General features: G+C 37.7%; 1 protein-coding gene across 8 annotated transcripts in view; it reads left to right on the top strand.

Annotated features, from left to right (window-relative positions):
* The window catches only part of Rbcn-3B (WD repeat-containing protein Rbcn-3B), a 717,321-nt gene that overhangs the window by 688,478 nt on the left and 11,809 nt on the right, over positions 1–17,034 (top strand). For all 8 annotated transcript variants that reach the window (XM_090405900.1, XM_090405903.1, XM_090405904.1 and 5 more), the window contains one exon: positions 5,007–5,111. In XM_090405900.1, the coding sequence (XP_090262026.1) occupies positions 5,007–5,111 (105 nt within the window). The remainder of the gene's footprint in view (positions 1–5,006; positions 5,112–17,034) is intronic.

Below are 17,034 nucleotides of genomic sequence, written 5' to 3'. Positions count from 1 at the left end.
TACAAATGCCAGAAGTATCAGAAATAAGGGGGATGAAATGGTTTTAGTGATTGAATTTATTCGCCCCCAAATCATTAAAATAAGTGAAAAATGGTTGAATCAAGATGATATTGTAACGGGAATAGAAATGGAAGGATACGGTATTTTTTGCGAAGATAGAAAGGGCAAGAAGGGAGGAGGAGTGCTGCTGATGATAGCAAGGAAATTAATTCCACATAAGGTAGACATGAAAAGTGGAAACAGTGGTAATGATTATGAGGCAGTGCGGTGTAATGTTAGAGGTTGAAAGAAAGATATATTTAGTTGGATGTTGCTATAGGCCTGGAAATGTGGAGGGTGGTGGTAATGAAATGTATAAGCAACTTGAATTAGTGAACAAAGGAAGAGTAATTATTATGGATAATTTTAATGGTGGCAGTATAGATTGGAATGAAGAGATAACATTTGGGAATAAGGAAAATGAATTTCTCAAGTTCTTGAGAGATAACTATCTTGGGCAGCATGTAAAGGAGGGTATGTGAGGATCGAGAATTCTAGATATGATCATTTCACGAGAGGATGTAATTGTGAGAGGAATTTCACACTTTCCTCCAGTTGGTGAAAGTGATCACGAAGTGATCCACTGTGTTGTGGCTAGTCATATGCAGACTCTTGTGAGGAAAGGATATATATGGAATTATAAGGCTGGTGATTATGACAGGCTTAGGAGACAGCTTGGGGCTATAACATGGAATAAGGAGTTGAGCTGTGAGAAAATAAATGCTGCATGGGAACTGACAAATAAATACGTAACAGCATCAATGTGTGAATGTATTCTGAAGGCCAAAAAGCTGAATAAGGTAGGTGTAAAATGGATGAATGTTCAGCTTAAGCATGAAATCTGGAAAAAGAACGTATTGGAGGAAGTATAAGATGAATAATAGTAATAATCAGTCACATGAAAACTATAAAGAACAAGCCAGGATTGTGACTGACTTAGTAAGGAAAACAAAAGTAGAGTATGAGAAGAAATTGGCAAATCAGGCTAAGAAAAACCCTAGAGAGTTTTTTAGGTATGTAGCAAGTACAAGAAAGAACGATCATGGTAAGATGATATTAATGGATGACAATGATAGAATAGTAACTGCCTGCAGAAGACATTTTTGAGGTATTCAGTGATCAATTTATGATGGTGTTTCATCCTGATCAGTTTGGAATCATGAGAAATTTAAGGGTGAAGGAGGTAGGAGAGAATGACTTAATTCTGAGTGAGCAGAAGGTATTTGAGGAAATAAATAACCTTGATGTCAAATAAGGCAACAGAATTTGATGACATATCACCAAGCATCTTGAGGGAATGTTCCAGGGAATTGGCAGTAGCATTGGCATGCCTGTTTAATAAGAGTCTTGCAAAAGCACAGGTTCCAAGGGAGTGGAAGGAAGGTAAAATTGTTCTTGCATAAAGGTAGTGATAAGGCTGTAGTTCCAAATTATAGACAGGTCTGTATATCTGAAGTTGTGGTGAAGGTACTGGAGAGATTGGTGAGAGGTAGGATACAGAAATGCATTGATAACAGCAGTATTCTCTGTGATTATCAGCATGGGTTTGTTAAGGGAAGATCATGTTTCAATATAAGGTTACAAGGTGGCAAATAACTTAGACAGGGGAGATGCATTTACAGTGGTGTACTTGGATTTTGCAAAGGCTTTTGATAGACTGCCATACGAGAAGCTTTTAAATAAATTGAAACAGATGGGATTGGATAACAAACCTCTGAGTTGGATCAGTGACTAGCTGTTGGATAGGTGTCAGAAAGTTGTATATGGGAGTGCATATCCTAAAAGAGAAAGATCACTAGTAGTATACTTCAGGGGTAAGTTTTGGGACCATTGTTGTTCAATTTGTATGTTAATGATATTGGGATGGGTTTAACTAGTGATACGCAACTGTTTGCAGATGACGAAAAACTGGGAGAGCAATGCAATGTCAAGTGGATGTTATGGCCTTACGAGAGAATTTGAATAGATTGCAAAGTGTAAGGTTTTGAGATTTGGTAAACAATGATGGGATCCAAAGTATACACTTGGTTGGGAAACTTTAAAGGAAGTAGAGGAGATGAGAGATCTAGGAGTGATGGGTGGACAGAGGCCTGAAATTGAGGGCCACATTGCACAAAATGTGAAGAGGTCATATCAGATAATAGCAATGATACTTGGGGACCCTGACATGCAGAAAAAGAGAGGTTATGATGCCATTGTGTAAGGCCTTGATCAAGCCTCATATGGATTATGTACACAGATTTGGTCACCAGTTTTCATAGTTACAAGGATAGGTTGGGAAGGGTTCAGAGAAGATTCACAGTGGTGGTCAGTTTTCTTTGGAATGTGGAATACAAGGACAGATTGAGAAAATGTAAATTGTAGAGCCTCGTGAATAGGAGGAAGAGTGGGGTGGGGGATATGAGTGAGAGAATAAGCTAGTCAGGGATTGTTATCTGTTTGACATGGAAGAGATATTTCATAGAATGGGAGAAGCGATTAGAACAAGTGGTCATCGCTGAAAACTGTATAAGAATGGTGTGAGCAGAGCAGTGAGGAGAAGTTTCTTTGCATGGAGAATGGTTGGTGAGTGGAATGCATTGCATATGTGTATTGTGAATGTAGACCAGTTTAAAGCATGGTTGAATGAGCACTAGCACTGTGTACCTCCCATGATGAGTCTCTGACTCCATGGAGGTCAGATGTTAATAATAATATACCTTTACTAAACATTTAGTTTAAAAAGAAAAGCATTCCAACAATTTAGTTGTTTTTAATGTAAATCTTACCTATGATATGTTACAAAGTTATAGTGATGATTATTTTGTTATCCTTTTAACGCTAAAAATCAAAATATTGACTTTTTCATGGAGTACTCCCTATGAGGATAGAGTGAAGGTTTGCAACTAACAAAGGTTGGCTAACAGGTGAACTGTTAGCCAAAACATTGTCAGACTGAACACATTTCTACCAAAAATTAGTAGAAATGTTCCATGATGCATCAAAAGAGTTACTCCAATCAAAGGTATGACAGTGCCTTATTAATTTCTCAATAAAGACATACTTTGTTTATGATTCATGTCAAAATTTCTGTAATCAGAAAACTGCATAGAATCTGGAATGCAAATAAATAATTTACAGATGAAAGTTAATTATTTACAAGCTGACATTTCGCTAACTCACGCTAATATTATCACAAGTATTTTAACGATACACACTCTGTGAAAACAGGAAACAAAACAACCTCAGCTTGGATAGTCACATGCATGCAGATCTGCAATGTATGATGACGACAGTATGATCATGCATGGATTTTGATGCTCCACTCTATCTACCCATTGGCATTAAAAACAGGAATCTCTGCAAAGAGCATGCATGATCATACTGTTTGTTCCATCTGATGAAGTGATCTTTCTCTAAAGCATGTTGTTCTAGTCCACTTTTTGAATGTCCATTCCAGATGTATTTCTTACGTGCTGACCAAGGAAATACATCTGGAATGGACATCCAAAAAGATGTGAAGAGGTCATATCAGATAATAGCAATGATGCTTGAGGACCCCTGACATTGCAGAAAAAGAGAGGTTATGATGCCATTGTATAAGACCTTGATCAAGCCTCATATGAATTATTGTACACAGACACAACAGCATGCTTTAGAGAAAGATCACTTCTTCGGTTGGAACAAAACCAGGTTACGTCACACATCCCAGTCTAAATTAGAGAGATTGTTCCTGAAAGTGGCACAAGTTTTATAGAACCTGAGTAACTGTAACAGAACCAACAGTGTGATCATGCATGGATTTTGGTACACCACCTTATCTACCCATCGGTATTAAGAACAGGAATCTCCACAAAGAGCATCATGGGTGACCCTTGATTTGTCTCAGGAAAGTAGATTCTGTGTTTAAAGGGTTGTATACTGTTCTGACTCTGTTGTTTCTATCTATGGGGAGGGCTCAGTTTATTTGTTGTATCCTTGATGTTGAGTAAAAATGTGTGTGGAGTCTGGTTTGAGGGGGGGGGTTGTTATTTTTAAGAAGTTTGATGAGGATTTTTTTGTTGGAATGATGTAAGTAGAGCCTGTTGTTCTGGGTGCAGTGCTGGTCCTGAGGGCAAAATTTGTTCTGCCCTGTAGGCTAGAGTTTTGAAAATTCCAAGTTTCTGGGCAGGATGGCAATGTGAAGTGCCATGTAGGTGTATGCCTGTGTGTGTGGAGGCTTATACTAAACTGAACACATTTTCCTCTTCCGCAATGAAACTAATTCGAGGATGATATTGTCAAGGAAGTGTGAGAGAGAGAGAGAGTCTGTTGGCCATGCAGCCAAATGGCAAAAACATTCTCTATATACTACAATCATACTTTGAGCTTGAGGTAGGCTGAATTAAGTGCCAAAGATTTAAACAATTCCATGTATAAATTAGTAATGGGTGTGTTGGGGGAGGGGGGTGAATTGGAAACCCCATTGCTACACCTCCAGTTTGTTTAGAGAGCTGGTTGTTCCAGCTAAAATACCCCAATTTAAGATAGTGGTTAAAAAGTTTGCATGTTAGGAGGATAAATTTTGAAAAGGAGAGTTAGCATATCATCTGCTGGAATGTTTGTAAAAAAAAAAGGGACAGCTCAATAAATGATCATTCTCCTCTAACTGAAGGTCCTATATGGTGGTTTTAAGTGCATGGAGCTTTTTATGTAAGTCACTGTCTTTGCAATTTGTTTGTTCTCTTCGGATGCCTGAGTGTTCAGCCAGTTTATGGGTGGGGCAATTTCAGCTTGTAAATATTTAATTTTAGTTAGTAAATTATTTATTTGTACTCCAGTGTCTATATAGTTTACTGTTCCAGAAATTTCAGAATACCTTGTTTATATCTGAATGTGTCTTCCATGACTTTTGGTAAACTAATATATACTGTTTATAGTGATCCATGTTGTATTGTTTTGCATGTTAGAAAGCTGGAAATTAATGAAATTTTTTTGTGTTTTTCCAGATGATTCCTGCTCATGCTGCATTAATTACAGCTTGCTCGTTCTCTCCAGATGGAAAGTATTTGGCTTCATATTCATGTATAGAGAATAAGCTATGCTTTTGGCAGGTAAGCAGTGCTGCATTTATCGAGCTGTATAGATGGTGTGTGAGTGAGTATAAACTATATTCTTCAAGAAATTATATTCTTGTTTAATCCTTTAACCACATCAATGCCTATATGGATAAAATACATCACTCCTTATGCACTTTGCATCCATTGTAACCTAGACATGTATACACATCATGGCTGGCCAGTTGGGTGGTTAAAGATTAAACAAGAATATAATTTCTTAGTACTTTTAATTTATTTTATAACCAAATGAAAAAAAAACTTTCTACAACTAGCTCTAATCCAGAGTATTTTAATAATAAAGTATTACACCTTTTCACCACTTGTATATGGGATATATATATATGATATCTGCATTACTTCAACCTTGGCATCACTTTTGGGTCTAGCTCCCACAGATAAGACCTCAATTAAAACAAATGTGTGGGCAAAAGGCTGCTATCTGTTATTAAAGCTGCCTCCTAGTTAATGAGCCTATATATATTGTATTGTGGAAATTTTATTGTTCAATTAGACGAGTTTTGTATTTAAAAAGAAGTAATCTAGGAGATAATAATTTGTGATTAGGTGGTGTAGACCACCCATATTATGCAATTTTTCACCAGGAGGAGATAAACTGTCCGTTTTTACTATGAGAGGTTTTTTAAATGGTTCCATCCTCTTAGTTCATTGTGGTCTTATGGTCAATTGCAAGGATGACTAGAGAGCAATCCCAGGCAGAGAAGGCCAACTCAAGGTGGTTAACTTACCACCTGGATATCAGTCATCTTTGTGCTTTAGTTTCACTTGGTCTTTTGGTTGTTCAACTGCATGAGATTGGTGAAAAAGAAGAAATGAAGGCATTTTGCTACATGATGATATAAAAGAGTGAGGCCTTTTTTTTTTTCATCATGCATTGCAAGGATTTAGGCCCAGCATGGCCTGTTCCTGCATTAGAAGTCATCATTGAATCGTTTAAGAGGACGTCCTGGTTTTCTTTTTCCTAATGGCTTGTACTTTAAGGCTTGTTTTGGTAATCTTTCTGTTTTCATTCTTTGAATGTGTTCTATCCATTTATGTTTATATTTTTTAATTTTTTCTATTACTGATTCTTGGTTTAATTCTTTCATAATTTCTTTGTTTCTTTTGTGAAAAACCCCATGATAAACTGGGGGGAAAAAACCTACTGTCCATGCCCAAGACCGGCTAACTTAGCTATGGCTGAGGAAGATCCTTCACTCCTCACGTCACCTACGGGAATCAAAGCCTTTTTTTCCTATCTGTAATACTATCCATCTGTCTTTTCTTTCTCCTAATAATATCAGGCTTTCTTGCACCCTTATACAAACTACTCTAGGCCTATGATGAACATCCCTTATTATTATTATTATTATTATTATTATTAACATCTGACCTCCATGGAGTCAGCAACTCGTGGGAGATGCACACTATCACACACAAAACTCATCCAACCTTGCCTTAAATAATTCGATGTGTGTACATTCACAACACACTCAGGCAATGTATTTCACTCTCCATGTAAAGAACACTCTCCTCATACAGAGCCTACATGTAGCCTTATACAGTTTCCAGGGATGGCCTCTTGTTCAACCCCCCCTCCCATTCTATGAAAAATCTCTTCCATATCAACCTGATAACAACACCTGACTAACTTATATATCTCACTCCTCCTCATATTCATGAGGCATTGCAGTTTACATTCTCTCAATATGTCCTCATACTCCACATCCCAAAGCCCACTGACCACCTTTGTGAATCTTGTCTGGAACAGCAAAAACAAAGGCTAACTTTTTCTACTAATGGGTGTAAGCAATGCAAGCAGCTGTTTGTTAAGGAGAAACTAAAAAGAGCTCTTTTACTGTCTCACCCTAGTGCAGTAGAGCTTGATGACATCCATTATAAAATGATAAATCATCTACCATCATCTTCTGTGAATCTCCTTCTCTTAATATATACAACAGAATACTTGCAGAGGAAGAGTTTCCAGATTCTTGGCATAAATCAGTTGTCATTGCTATCCCAAAACCAGGAAAGGATCCAACAAAAACAAATAATTATCAACCTATTGCTCTGACCTTTGTAAAATGTTAGAGAAAATAGTTAATGCCAGACTTCTCTGGTATTTAGAAATCAGTGATCTTCTCTCCAATACACACTGTAGCTTTCATGCACATCATTCAACTTTAAACCATTTGATATAATAAATTTAGTTTAATCCTTTATCCAAGTGTGAGCAAACAAAGTTTGCACCTGGAAGTATCTTCAGGACTGGGGTAAGGTGGTACAACACCAGGCAACTCATTGCAAAGGTGGAGCAAGCTAACATCACTCCTATCTCAGTATCTCCCATAATGCAAAACACATCTCCTTGCGGATATGTATAATGTTATGCATTAAGGGAAGTGCCACTACCCAGACTAGTTTCGACCTTTATTGAGGTCTCTTCGGTGGGAGCCAGGCCCAAGTGGAGATACCAGGCAGAAGCATTAGCAAGTTCATCTCTACTTATAGGAGTTGCCAAACGGTGTGCCACCTTTTTATTAAATTACTCTGGATTTAGAGAAAGATGTTGAAAATTTATTTTTCACTTGGTTAGACTATAATAAATTTAGTTTAATCCTTTATCCAAAAAAGGATTAAACTAAAGGATTAAAGGATTAAACAAAAAGTTTAACCAAGTGAAAAATAAACTTTAGACCATTTGATTCGTTTAGAAACTTGTATAAGAGATGCATTTCTGAAGCAAGAACATCTGGTTTCAGTTTTCTTTGACATGGAAAAAGCTTATGACATAGCCTGGAGATAGGCATATTAAAAGGCTTCTATAACCTTAGTCTCAGAGGGTACCTTCCTATATTTATTAAAAACTTTCTGTCCAGGAGAACCTTCAAGCCAGAGTGGAAGTATGCTATCTTGGCCATATCATCAAGAACAGGGTGTGCCCCAAGGCTCTGTCTTAAGTATGACACTTTTTGCTATCAAAGTTAACTCAGTCACTGAATAGCTTCCTCTGACTGTAGACAATGATCTGTATGTTGATGACTTCACAATTTGCTGTCTTTCTTGTAACATGAGGGTAATTGAAAGCTAACCTCAGCAAGCAATTAATGTTTCTCTGTTGGCTCTTAGCAATGGGTTTAGGTTTTCAACAGAAAAAAGTGTCTATGTACACTTCTTTCGAAAACACACTCTTCACCCAGATCCTGAATTAAGAATGGGATGAACTGTTATTCAAGTAGTTACAGAAGCAAAGTTCTTGAGACTCATTTTGACAGAAAACTTACATTCCTTGCACACATTCATCAACTAAGAAAAAGAAAAAAGTGCAAGAAAACATTGAATCTCCTGCACACTCTATCCTCTACTCATTGGGGTGCTTATCTATCTTAATTGCTTCATCTTTATCATGCACTTATACATCCAAAGCTGGATTATGGGGCTCAAGTCCCATAATGTATAGTGGTGGTAGTCGGTGGTAGATGGCGTTGTTGCAGTCAGCTGGTGGATTGAGCAGTGGAGAGAGGAGTTGTAGAGCAGGTCCCTCCCTTGATGAGTCTTTGGACTCCTGGAGGTGTTTAATAATAATATAAGTCTATGGTTCTGCAAGGCAGAATAACCTGCGATGGTTGGATCCCATCCATCATCAGGGTATATGGATAGTTACTGATGCCTTTTGCACATCACCCACTCAAAATCTTTCTGTTGAAGCAAATGAACTGACTATCACTTAGATGGAAACAGTTGTCTCTTAATTATGCCCTAAAGATTAAATATCTCCCATATCATCCTACATGGACCTGTCTCATTTCTCTGCGTTAGGAAGCTCAACATCACACATAATCAGACTGCCATAAATCCTTTTCGTATGCAGGCTGTTGGCATGAATGTTGACAACATTACCTATACCAGACATAATAGTATCCCTCCATGGCAGGTTTGCACTCCATCCTGCAACCTATCACTTTGTTAGCTACAGAAATCTCATACTCCATCATCTATCAACCTGCAATTGTATATGCACACAGAGCAGCCCACTCAGATTTCTTGCCCATCTATACTGATGGCTCAAGAACTGATACCTGTGTTGGCTGTGCTGCTGTGTTTCTTGATATTGCTATCTCCAACCAGATCCCACCTGATTGCAGTAATTATATAGCAGAGTTGGATGCCGTTCAGCTTGCACTTGTGCATATAAAAATATTGCTACCAAAAGTATGTAATTTATACAGACTTATAGAGTTCTTTACAGGCTGTCTTCTCTCTTATGAATAATCCACATCCAGTGCTGTGTGAGGTGTTACACCTGTTGTACAAAATGAAAACCCTTAATTTTGATGTTCAGTTGTGCTGGATTCCCAGCCACATTGAAATTAAGAGAAATGAGACTGCAGATGCAGCTGCTAGATCAGTTCATACTTTCTCCACTACTGTTTGACAGTACGATATATGGACACAGACAGCTTATAAGATCAAAGCTAATTGCACGAGTCATCACAATGCTGAGGACCCTTACATGCATGAATGATTTTAAATGCTGCAACAAGTTCAAACATGTTTGAAAATCAGGTGCTCCTCACTTTGTGTGTGGATTATGACTCAGCCGTGGCTGACAGCCACCCGCAGTTGTCGACACCTCCAAGCGCGAGTGAAGTACAGAGGTATCTATTCTAGGAAACATGCCTTCACAAGCAAGATCAATGCATTGCGCTGCAACCCTGCACACCTATAGTGTGTTCTGTCGCATTTTTGCGATGCAAAACAGCCTGCTTTGGTGATAGTGTGCGCTTTACATTGACGATGAGACCGATGATACTCGAATCTAACCAAGGTGTTCCACTAAAATTTCAGGATTTGTGAAGTGTTCTGTCGTAGGAAAAATTTGGGAAACACTGGTATAATTCCTTGATCAGGCCTCATACAGATTATTGAGTCCATATGACTCGATTTGGGTCACTTAATCGTTGCCATTATCCAATGTGATGTCTTCACAACTTGTGCAATATAATCACTGAATTTCAGGTTCTTTTCTACCACCACTTCCAGATCTCATCTCCTCCACTTCCTTCAAAATTTCCCAACCATTGTCACCTCCTTATAGTACATAAGTCATCATCATCATCATCATCAAATTCCCTCAAGTACCCTCAAGGGGTGTACAGGATATGACAGTACTACATGAAAAATTTACATCATTACTAACTTCCTATCTACAATTTTCCTCCAAATCAGTCTTTTACTTGTCAAGACTCCAACATTATCAGATCTTATATTTCTGTCGTCTAAGGCACTTTGTACCGTATCAATCCACCTATATCTTGGTCTTCCTCTGGGTCATTTTCCTGCCAACCTGGCAGAGAACACTTGTTTTGCTAATCTTTCCTCTCTCATTCTATTTAAGTGACCATACCACCTGAGATTAGCTCTGCTAACGCATTCCTGGATGCTGACAATGTCAAGTTCTTTCCTAATATCCTTGTTTTTAATATGATACTGCCATTGATGCCATCTGTTCACACCTCTAATCTTTCTCAGGACTCTCTGCGGTCTCTAGTCTTTGGTCAAGTGTTTTACTTCTGACCCAGCTCTCAGATCCATAAGTTAAAACTGGTTTGAACACTGTCTTGTATACAGCTAATTTAGTGTTCCGACTAATTTCTCTCTTATTCCATATGAATTTATTCAATTGACTTCCCACCATACCAGCTTTGAAGTAAGTTAGTAAAACATGATCTACTTTTAACAAACCCATGCTGATAACCACAGAGAATACTACTGTTATCAACCCATTTCTGCATCCTACTTCTCACCAATCTCTCCAGTACCTTCACCACAACTCCAGATGTACAGATTGGCATATAATTTGAAACCACAGCGTTATCACCACCTTTAAGCAGTGGAACAATTTTACCATCCTTCAACTCCCTTGGAACCTGTGCTGTTATAAGACTCTTATTAAACAGGGATGCCAATGCTACTGCCAATTCCCTAGAACATTCTCTTAAGATGCTTGGTGATATGTCATCAAATCCTGTTGCCTTATTTGACATGAAGGTTATTTATTTCCTCATATACCTTCTGCTCACTCACAATTAAATCATCCTCTCCTACCTCCTCTACCCTTAAATTTCTCATGGTTCCAAACTGATCAGGATGAAATACTGTCATAAATCAATCCCTGAATACCTCAAAATCCTTTCCTCACTGAAGTCTGCATATGGCTAGCCACAACCCAGTGATTGCTTCATGATCACTCTCACCAACCAGAGGAAAATGTGAAACACCACTAACAGTTACATCCTCTCATGAAATGATCAGATCTAAAACTCTCGATCCTTGCATTTTCTCCTTTATGTGCTGCCTGAGATAGTTATTTCTCAAGAACTCAAGAAATTCATTTCGTTATTCCCAAATGCCGTTTCTTCATTCCAATCTATACTGCCATAATTAAAACTGCCCATAATAATCACCCTTCCTTTGTTCACTAACCCAAGTTGTTTATACATTTTTTCATCACCTCCCTTCATATCCCTTGTCTATAGCAACATCCAACTAAATATGTCTTTCTGTCCACTTCCACTTCACACTACACTGCCTCAGACCATTGCCACTATTTCCCTCTTTTTTGTCTAATATGTGGATATAATTCTCTACTATCATCAGCAGCACTCTCCCATCCCTTCTTGTTCTTGTCGTTTCTATCCTCGCGAAAAACACTGTACCTTTCCATTTCTATTCCCATTAGGATATCATCTTCATTCGATTGGGACAAATAAACTCAATCAGTGAAACCATTTTGTCTCCCTTATTTCTGATACTTTTGATATTTGTAAATAAACACAGCAGTTCAATTTTAGATCTATAACCAGTTCTCTCCAAACCACTTGGTTGTCAGCTTAAATCTTCTGTCCATTCATCTTTATCATTGCTTACTACATACATCCACCCAGTCTCAACTTCCTGACTCACATCATTCTATTCCATTTCTGTACTTGATCATCTCCACATACATTCACTACTATTTCCAACATCCACTCTCCCTATGCCATGTCTCCATGTCCACCCAGACTCCCCTTCATATCCCTGTTCCTCTTGCCTTCCTGTTCTTTCTTCATCTCTCACGCTAGTACTGTTCCAATTGTCAAGCACTTCGGTCTCTTCAATACCAGACTCCTGATCCTTCACTTCATCATTTACTTCTAATCTCTTGCATCACTCACTCCAAATCCATTCAAATGCAATCCATCACATCTGTATAATTCCATTCTTCCTTCAAATATATGCCATACATCCACAAACTGCACTCTCTTCTCCTTACACAGCTCTGCTAGCATACAATTTGTGATTCTAACTCTGTCTGAACTCATCCTCAGCAGCAGACTGATAGCCTTTCCCACTGTACTGTTATCTTTCACTCTCCTCAATAAGCTCCTGAGATTTGCCCTTACAATCTCAATATGTTAGCTTAAATCTTTTGTCCCCACAACTACCACTAATTCTCTTGCTCGTTTCCTCTCATGTCCACCATCTGAATTATCTTGCTCATTCTCCCTCCTGGATAGCAGACCTTATGGACTCTCTTATTAACTAATCCTCTAACTATGGAATCACTCATCACCTCTTTTACCCTTTTTTTCTTTCATCCTATTCTTTCACATGCTTTCATTAGTTTCCACTAAACATCTAACATCACTCTACATATTCCTCATTTCATTTTACATTTCAATAACTGTTTCATCAAATCTTGTATTCCGACACTTTCACTCTCTGTCACTCCCGTAGAGTCACTACCTCTTGTTCTGCCACACCTTACTTCCATTTCCTCATTTATACTCCTTTCACTTCCTTATCACTTACTTTTGCTTCTACAGTCTTGCATTCTTTCCCTCCCTTAGTCTCACTAGCTGTTGTTCCATTTCTTTTTCTTTCATTTATGCGCTCTTTCATTTCTTCAATCTGTTTGTCATTTGTTAACTCACTGTCTAACAAAATAACGCACTTCCAACAAATCCATACTTTCTCTCATCTCCTGTTCGGTCTCTCCACAAACACAAATACATCTCTCACATTTCTCTATGCATACATATTACACTCATGACATCAAACTATTTCTGCATTACCTTGCCAGACTGGTTCACACCTGTATGGTTGAACTCATGAGTTCAAATACATCTCTCACATTCAAACACAAATACATCTCTCACATTTCTCTATGCATACATATTACACTCATGACATCAAACTATTTCTGCATTACCTTGCCAGACTGGTTCACACTTGTATGGTTGAACTCATGAGTACTGCCATTGTTTTCTGCTGAAAGATGGCAGAATTCAAAATTTTGGTTTATAAAGTTAGTAACAATTCCCCAAGGCCAAAAATCATGCAAACATACTTGATAACTTTCAAAAATAAACAATACTATACTAAATTTCAAGCAGTATCACCAATTATTATACAGAATAGCACTTATCTTTTCCAGAGCTCATTTCAAACACTACTCATGTTGCGGCACTCTAGTGGCCAGCATGTTAGTCGTTGTTCCCATAATGCATAGTATCACACACACCCAAAAGGATGTGTGTTTTGCATTATGGGATGCTAAGGCAATTAATGTGACATCAGCCTCTATATACAAGTAGCCTTGTAGTGAAGAAACTTCACACTCAAAAAAACCTTAATAAGTTTAGTTTAATCCTTTATCCAAGTGTGAGCAAACAAAGTTTGTGCCTGAAAGTATCTTCAGGACTGGGGTAAGGTAGTGCAACACCAGGAAACTCATTGCAAAGGTGGAGAAAGCTCTCATTACTCCTATCTCAGTATCTCCCATAATGCAAAGCACATCTCCTTGCGGATATGTGTAATGCTATGCATTAAGGCAAGGGCCACTACCCATACCGGTTTCGATCTTTATTGAGGTCTCGTCAGTTGGAGCCAGGCACAGTAGTCGAGATACAAAGGCAGAAGCAATGAGAGGTCATCCTAACCTATAGGAGTTGCCAAAGGGTGTGCAACCTTATTATTAAATTACTCCGGATTCAGAGAAAGATGTTGAGAGTTTATTTTTCATTTGGTTAGACTATAATAAGTTTAGTTTAATCCTTTATCCAAGTGTGAGCAAACAAAGTTTGCACCTGAAAGTATCTTCAGGACTGGAGTAAGGTAGTACAACACCAGGCAACTCGTTGGACGAGTTGCCTGGTGTTGCACTACCTTATGCAAAGCACATCAAGGAGATGTGCTTTGCATTATGGGAGATACCGAGATAGGAGTTATGAGAGCTTTCTCCACCTTAGCAATGAGTTGCCTGGTGTTGCACTAGCTTACCCCCAGTCCTGAAGATACTTTCAGGTGCAAACTTTGTTTGCTCACACTTGGATAAAGGATTAAACTAAACTTATTATAGTCTAACCAAATGAAAAATAAACTCTCAACATCTTTCTCTGAATCCAGAGTAATTTAATAATAAGGTTGCACACCCTTTGGCAACTCCTATAGGTTAGGATGACCTCTCATTGCTTCTGCCTTTGCATCTCCACTACTGGGTCTGGCTCCCAATGATGAGACCTCATTAAAGGTCGAAACCGGTATGTGTAGTTGCCCTTGCCTTAATGCATAGCATTACACATATCCGCAAGGAGATGTGCTTTGCATTATGGGAGATACTGAGATAGGATTAATGAGAGCTTTCTTCACCTTTGCATTATTAATTTATATCCTTAACTACGTTGTTCAATTCCTTAAGTGTTTTAATAATGCATAACCAACGTATAAGCTTGTCTACGAGAATCTTCACCTTTGCAACGAGTTGCCTGGTGTTGCACTACCTTACCCCAGTCCTGAAGATACTTTCAGGCGCAAACTTTGTTTGCTCACACTTGGATAAAGGATTAAACTAAACTTATTATAGTCTAACCAAATGAAAAATAAACTCTCAAAAAAAAAACCTTGTTTGCTTATATAAAGGATTAAACATAAATATAATTTCTTGGTCTTAATTTAATTTTTCCTGTGGAATCATTTCATCCTATATAAATATAAACTAAATACAAAATAAATTATACTTGATAATTTATTTTAGTCTATTATAGTCTTATTATAGTCCTATTATAAACTTATTATAGTCTAACCAAGTGAAAAATAAACTCTCAAAAAAAAAACCTTGTTTGCTTATATAAAGGATTAAACATAAATATAATTTCTTGGTCTTAATTTAATTTTTCCTGTGGAATCATTTCATCCTATATAAATATAAACTAAATACAAAATAAATTATACTTGATAAGAAATTATATTCTTGTTTTATCCTTTACACAAATTTGTGCAAACACAAAGTTTGTATGTGAAGTAATTTTGTAACTAGACCACTTGGATATGGAGGTAGATCACCTGCACACGAGATTGTTCCAGTTTTGCATAATAATTCTGTATTGTAGTGTATTATGATGGAGAAAGTCACTATCCAGACCACTTTTGACCTTTACTGAGGTCATATCAATGGGTGCTAGACCTATGGAGATACTGAGAACTATGTTTTTGTTCGTTACGGTTCATGTCCACAAATGTTAAATCATAGAGTAAAAGATATCCCATGTGCCTGTGATTCCTTAGGTTAATGATAGAAAAATATTTACCATCCAATTCTTTTCTGTCTTATGAAGATCCCACAACTCCTCAGGATTGTGATTTCAGGTCCTTCTGTTTTGAGTCTATAAAAAAGTTGTATGGCATTCTGCTACATTTTAAACTTAGGATGAAAGTTCATTAAACTTGACAAGAAATTATATTCTTGTTTTAATCCTTTACCAAAACATAAGCAAACAGATTGCATCTGAGAAATCTTTGACTAGTCTACTTACATATAGAGGCTATTGACTTGACATCACTTGTGGTATCCCATAATACAAAAATATTATGGAAGGGCTACTACCCATACTGGTTCTAACCTTTATTAGGATCTCATCACTGGAATCCAAACCCAGAAAAGCTCATTACATAATGTTTTTGATTAAAAATAAATAAATAAAATATGCATGTGCTGTTTGATGGTCTCATATACAAACTTCAGCCCCGCTTATAAGATCAAAGCTAATTTCCCAGTGGCAGGAAGCAGATTGAGAAACAAATTGAACATGATTACACCTGAAATCAAGGATTGCAGTATAGTCAATGTAGAAACAGAAGAGAGGAAGTTGTTCTTGCTTATATAAGTCACAGTCATCTTACATATTCTTATTTACTAAGGGCTGATATGTGAAAAATGCAATGCACATCTCACCATTTGTCATATTCTGGTGGAGTGCCAGCACACTTCACAGAAGAGAAGAATAAAATATTTATTAATCTAGCTGAGCCATATACACTCAGGCAGATGTTATCATCAGACTCAGGCAAATTGCATGATCTTTTTACAAAGAATTAATTTATTTAGAGAGTGCTTAAGGGTCAAAGCTGTATAACTAAGAAGAGACCTCCACATAGCCCTAATGCAGAGGTCTCCTTCTGACCTAATGTCCAATCCTCACCTTCTCATGGTGCACCCTGTTGAGTATCTACCTGGATACTGAACAAACGAGGATGGACTGGCAATTTGGGATTTAGCCGATCAAATTGTATTCTTATTGGCTTAAACCAATATAGAAAATGATGGTACAACATGACAAAATTTCATGCCGGCTGGGGCGTCGCCCAGTTAAACAAGGCCCTCGTTGTTTTCGCCAGGGAACCAGGGCGAACAGCGAAAAGTCGGCTACTGGAACAAATCCGAAAGCACACCTCAACTCAACATCACTAGAGTTAAAGATTGGTACTATCAACATAAGAAGCCTGAATGGCAAAGAAATGGAGTTAGCTGAAGAATTAGATAAGTAACAGATTGACATAATAGGGGTGAGTGAAACAAAAAAGACAAAAACTGGTGAGA

Source organism: Typopeltis vanoorti, chromosome 15, assembly GCF_054136105.1.
Source record: "Typopeltis vanoorti isolate ZY-2024b chromosome 15, IOZ_Tvanoo_1.0, whole genome shotgun sequence".
NCBI lineage: Eukaryota > Metazoa > Arthropoda > Arachnida > Uropygi > Thelyphonidae > Typopeltis > Typopeltis vanoorti.
The sequence above is the reverse complement of the archived record's forward strand: the minus strand, read 5'-3'. Positions and strand labels throughout refer to the sequence as shown.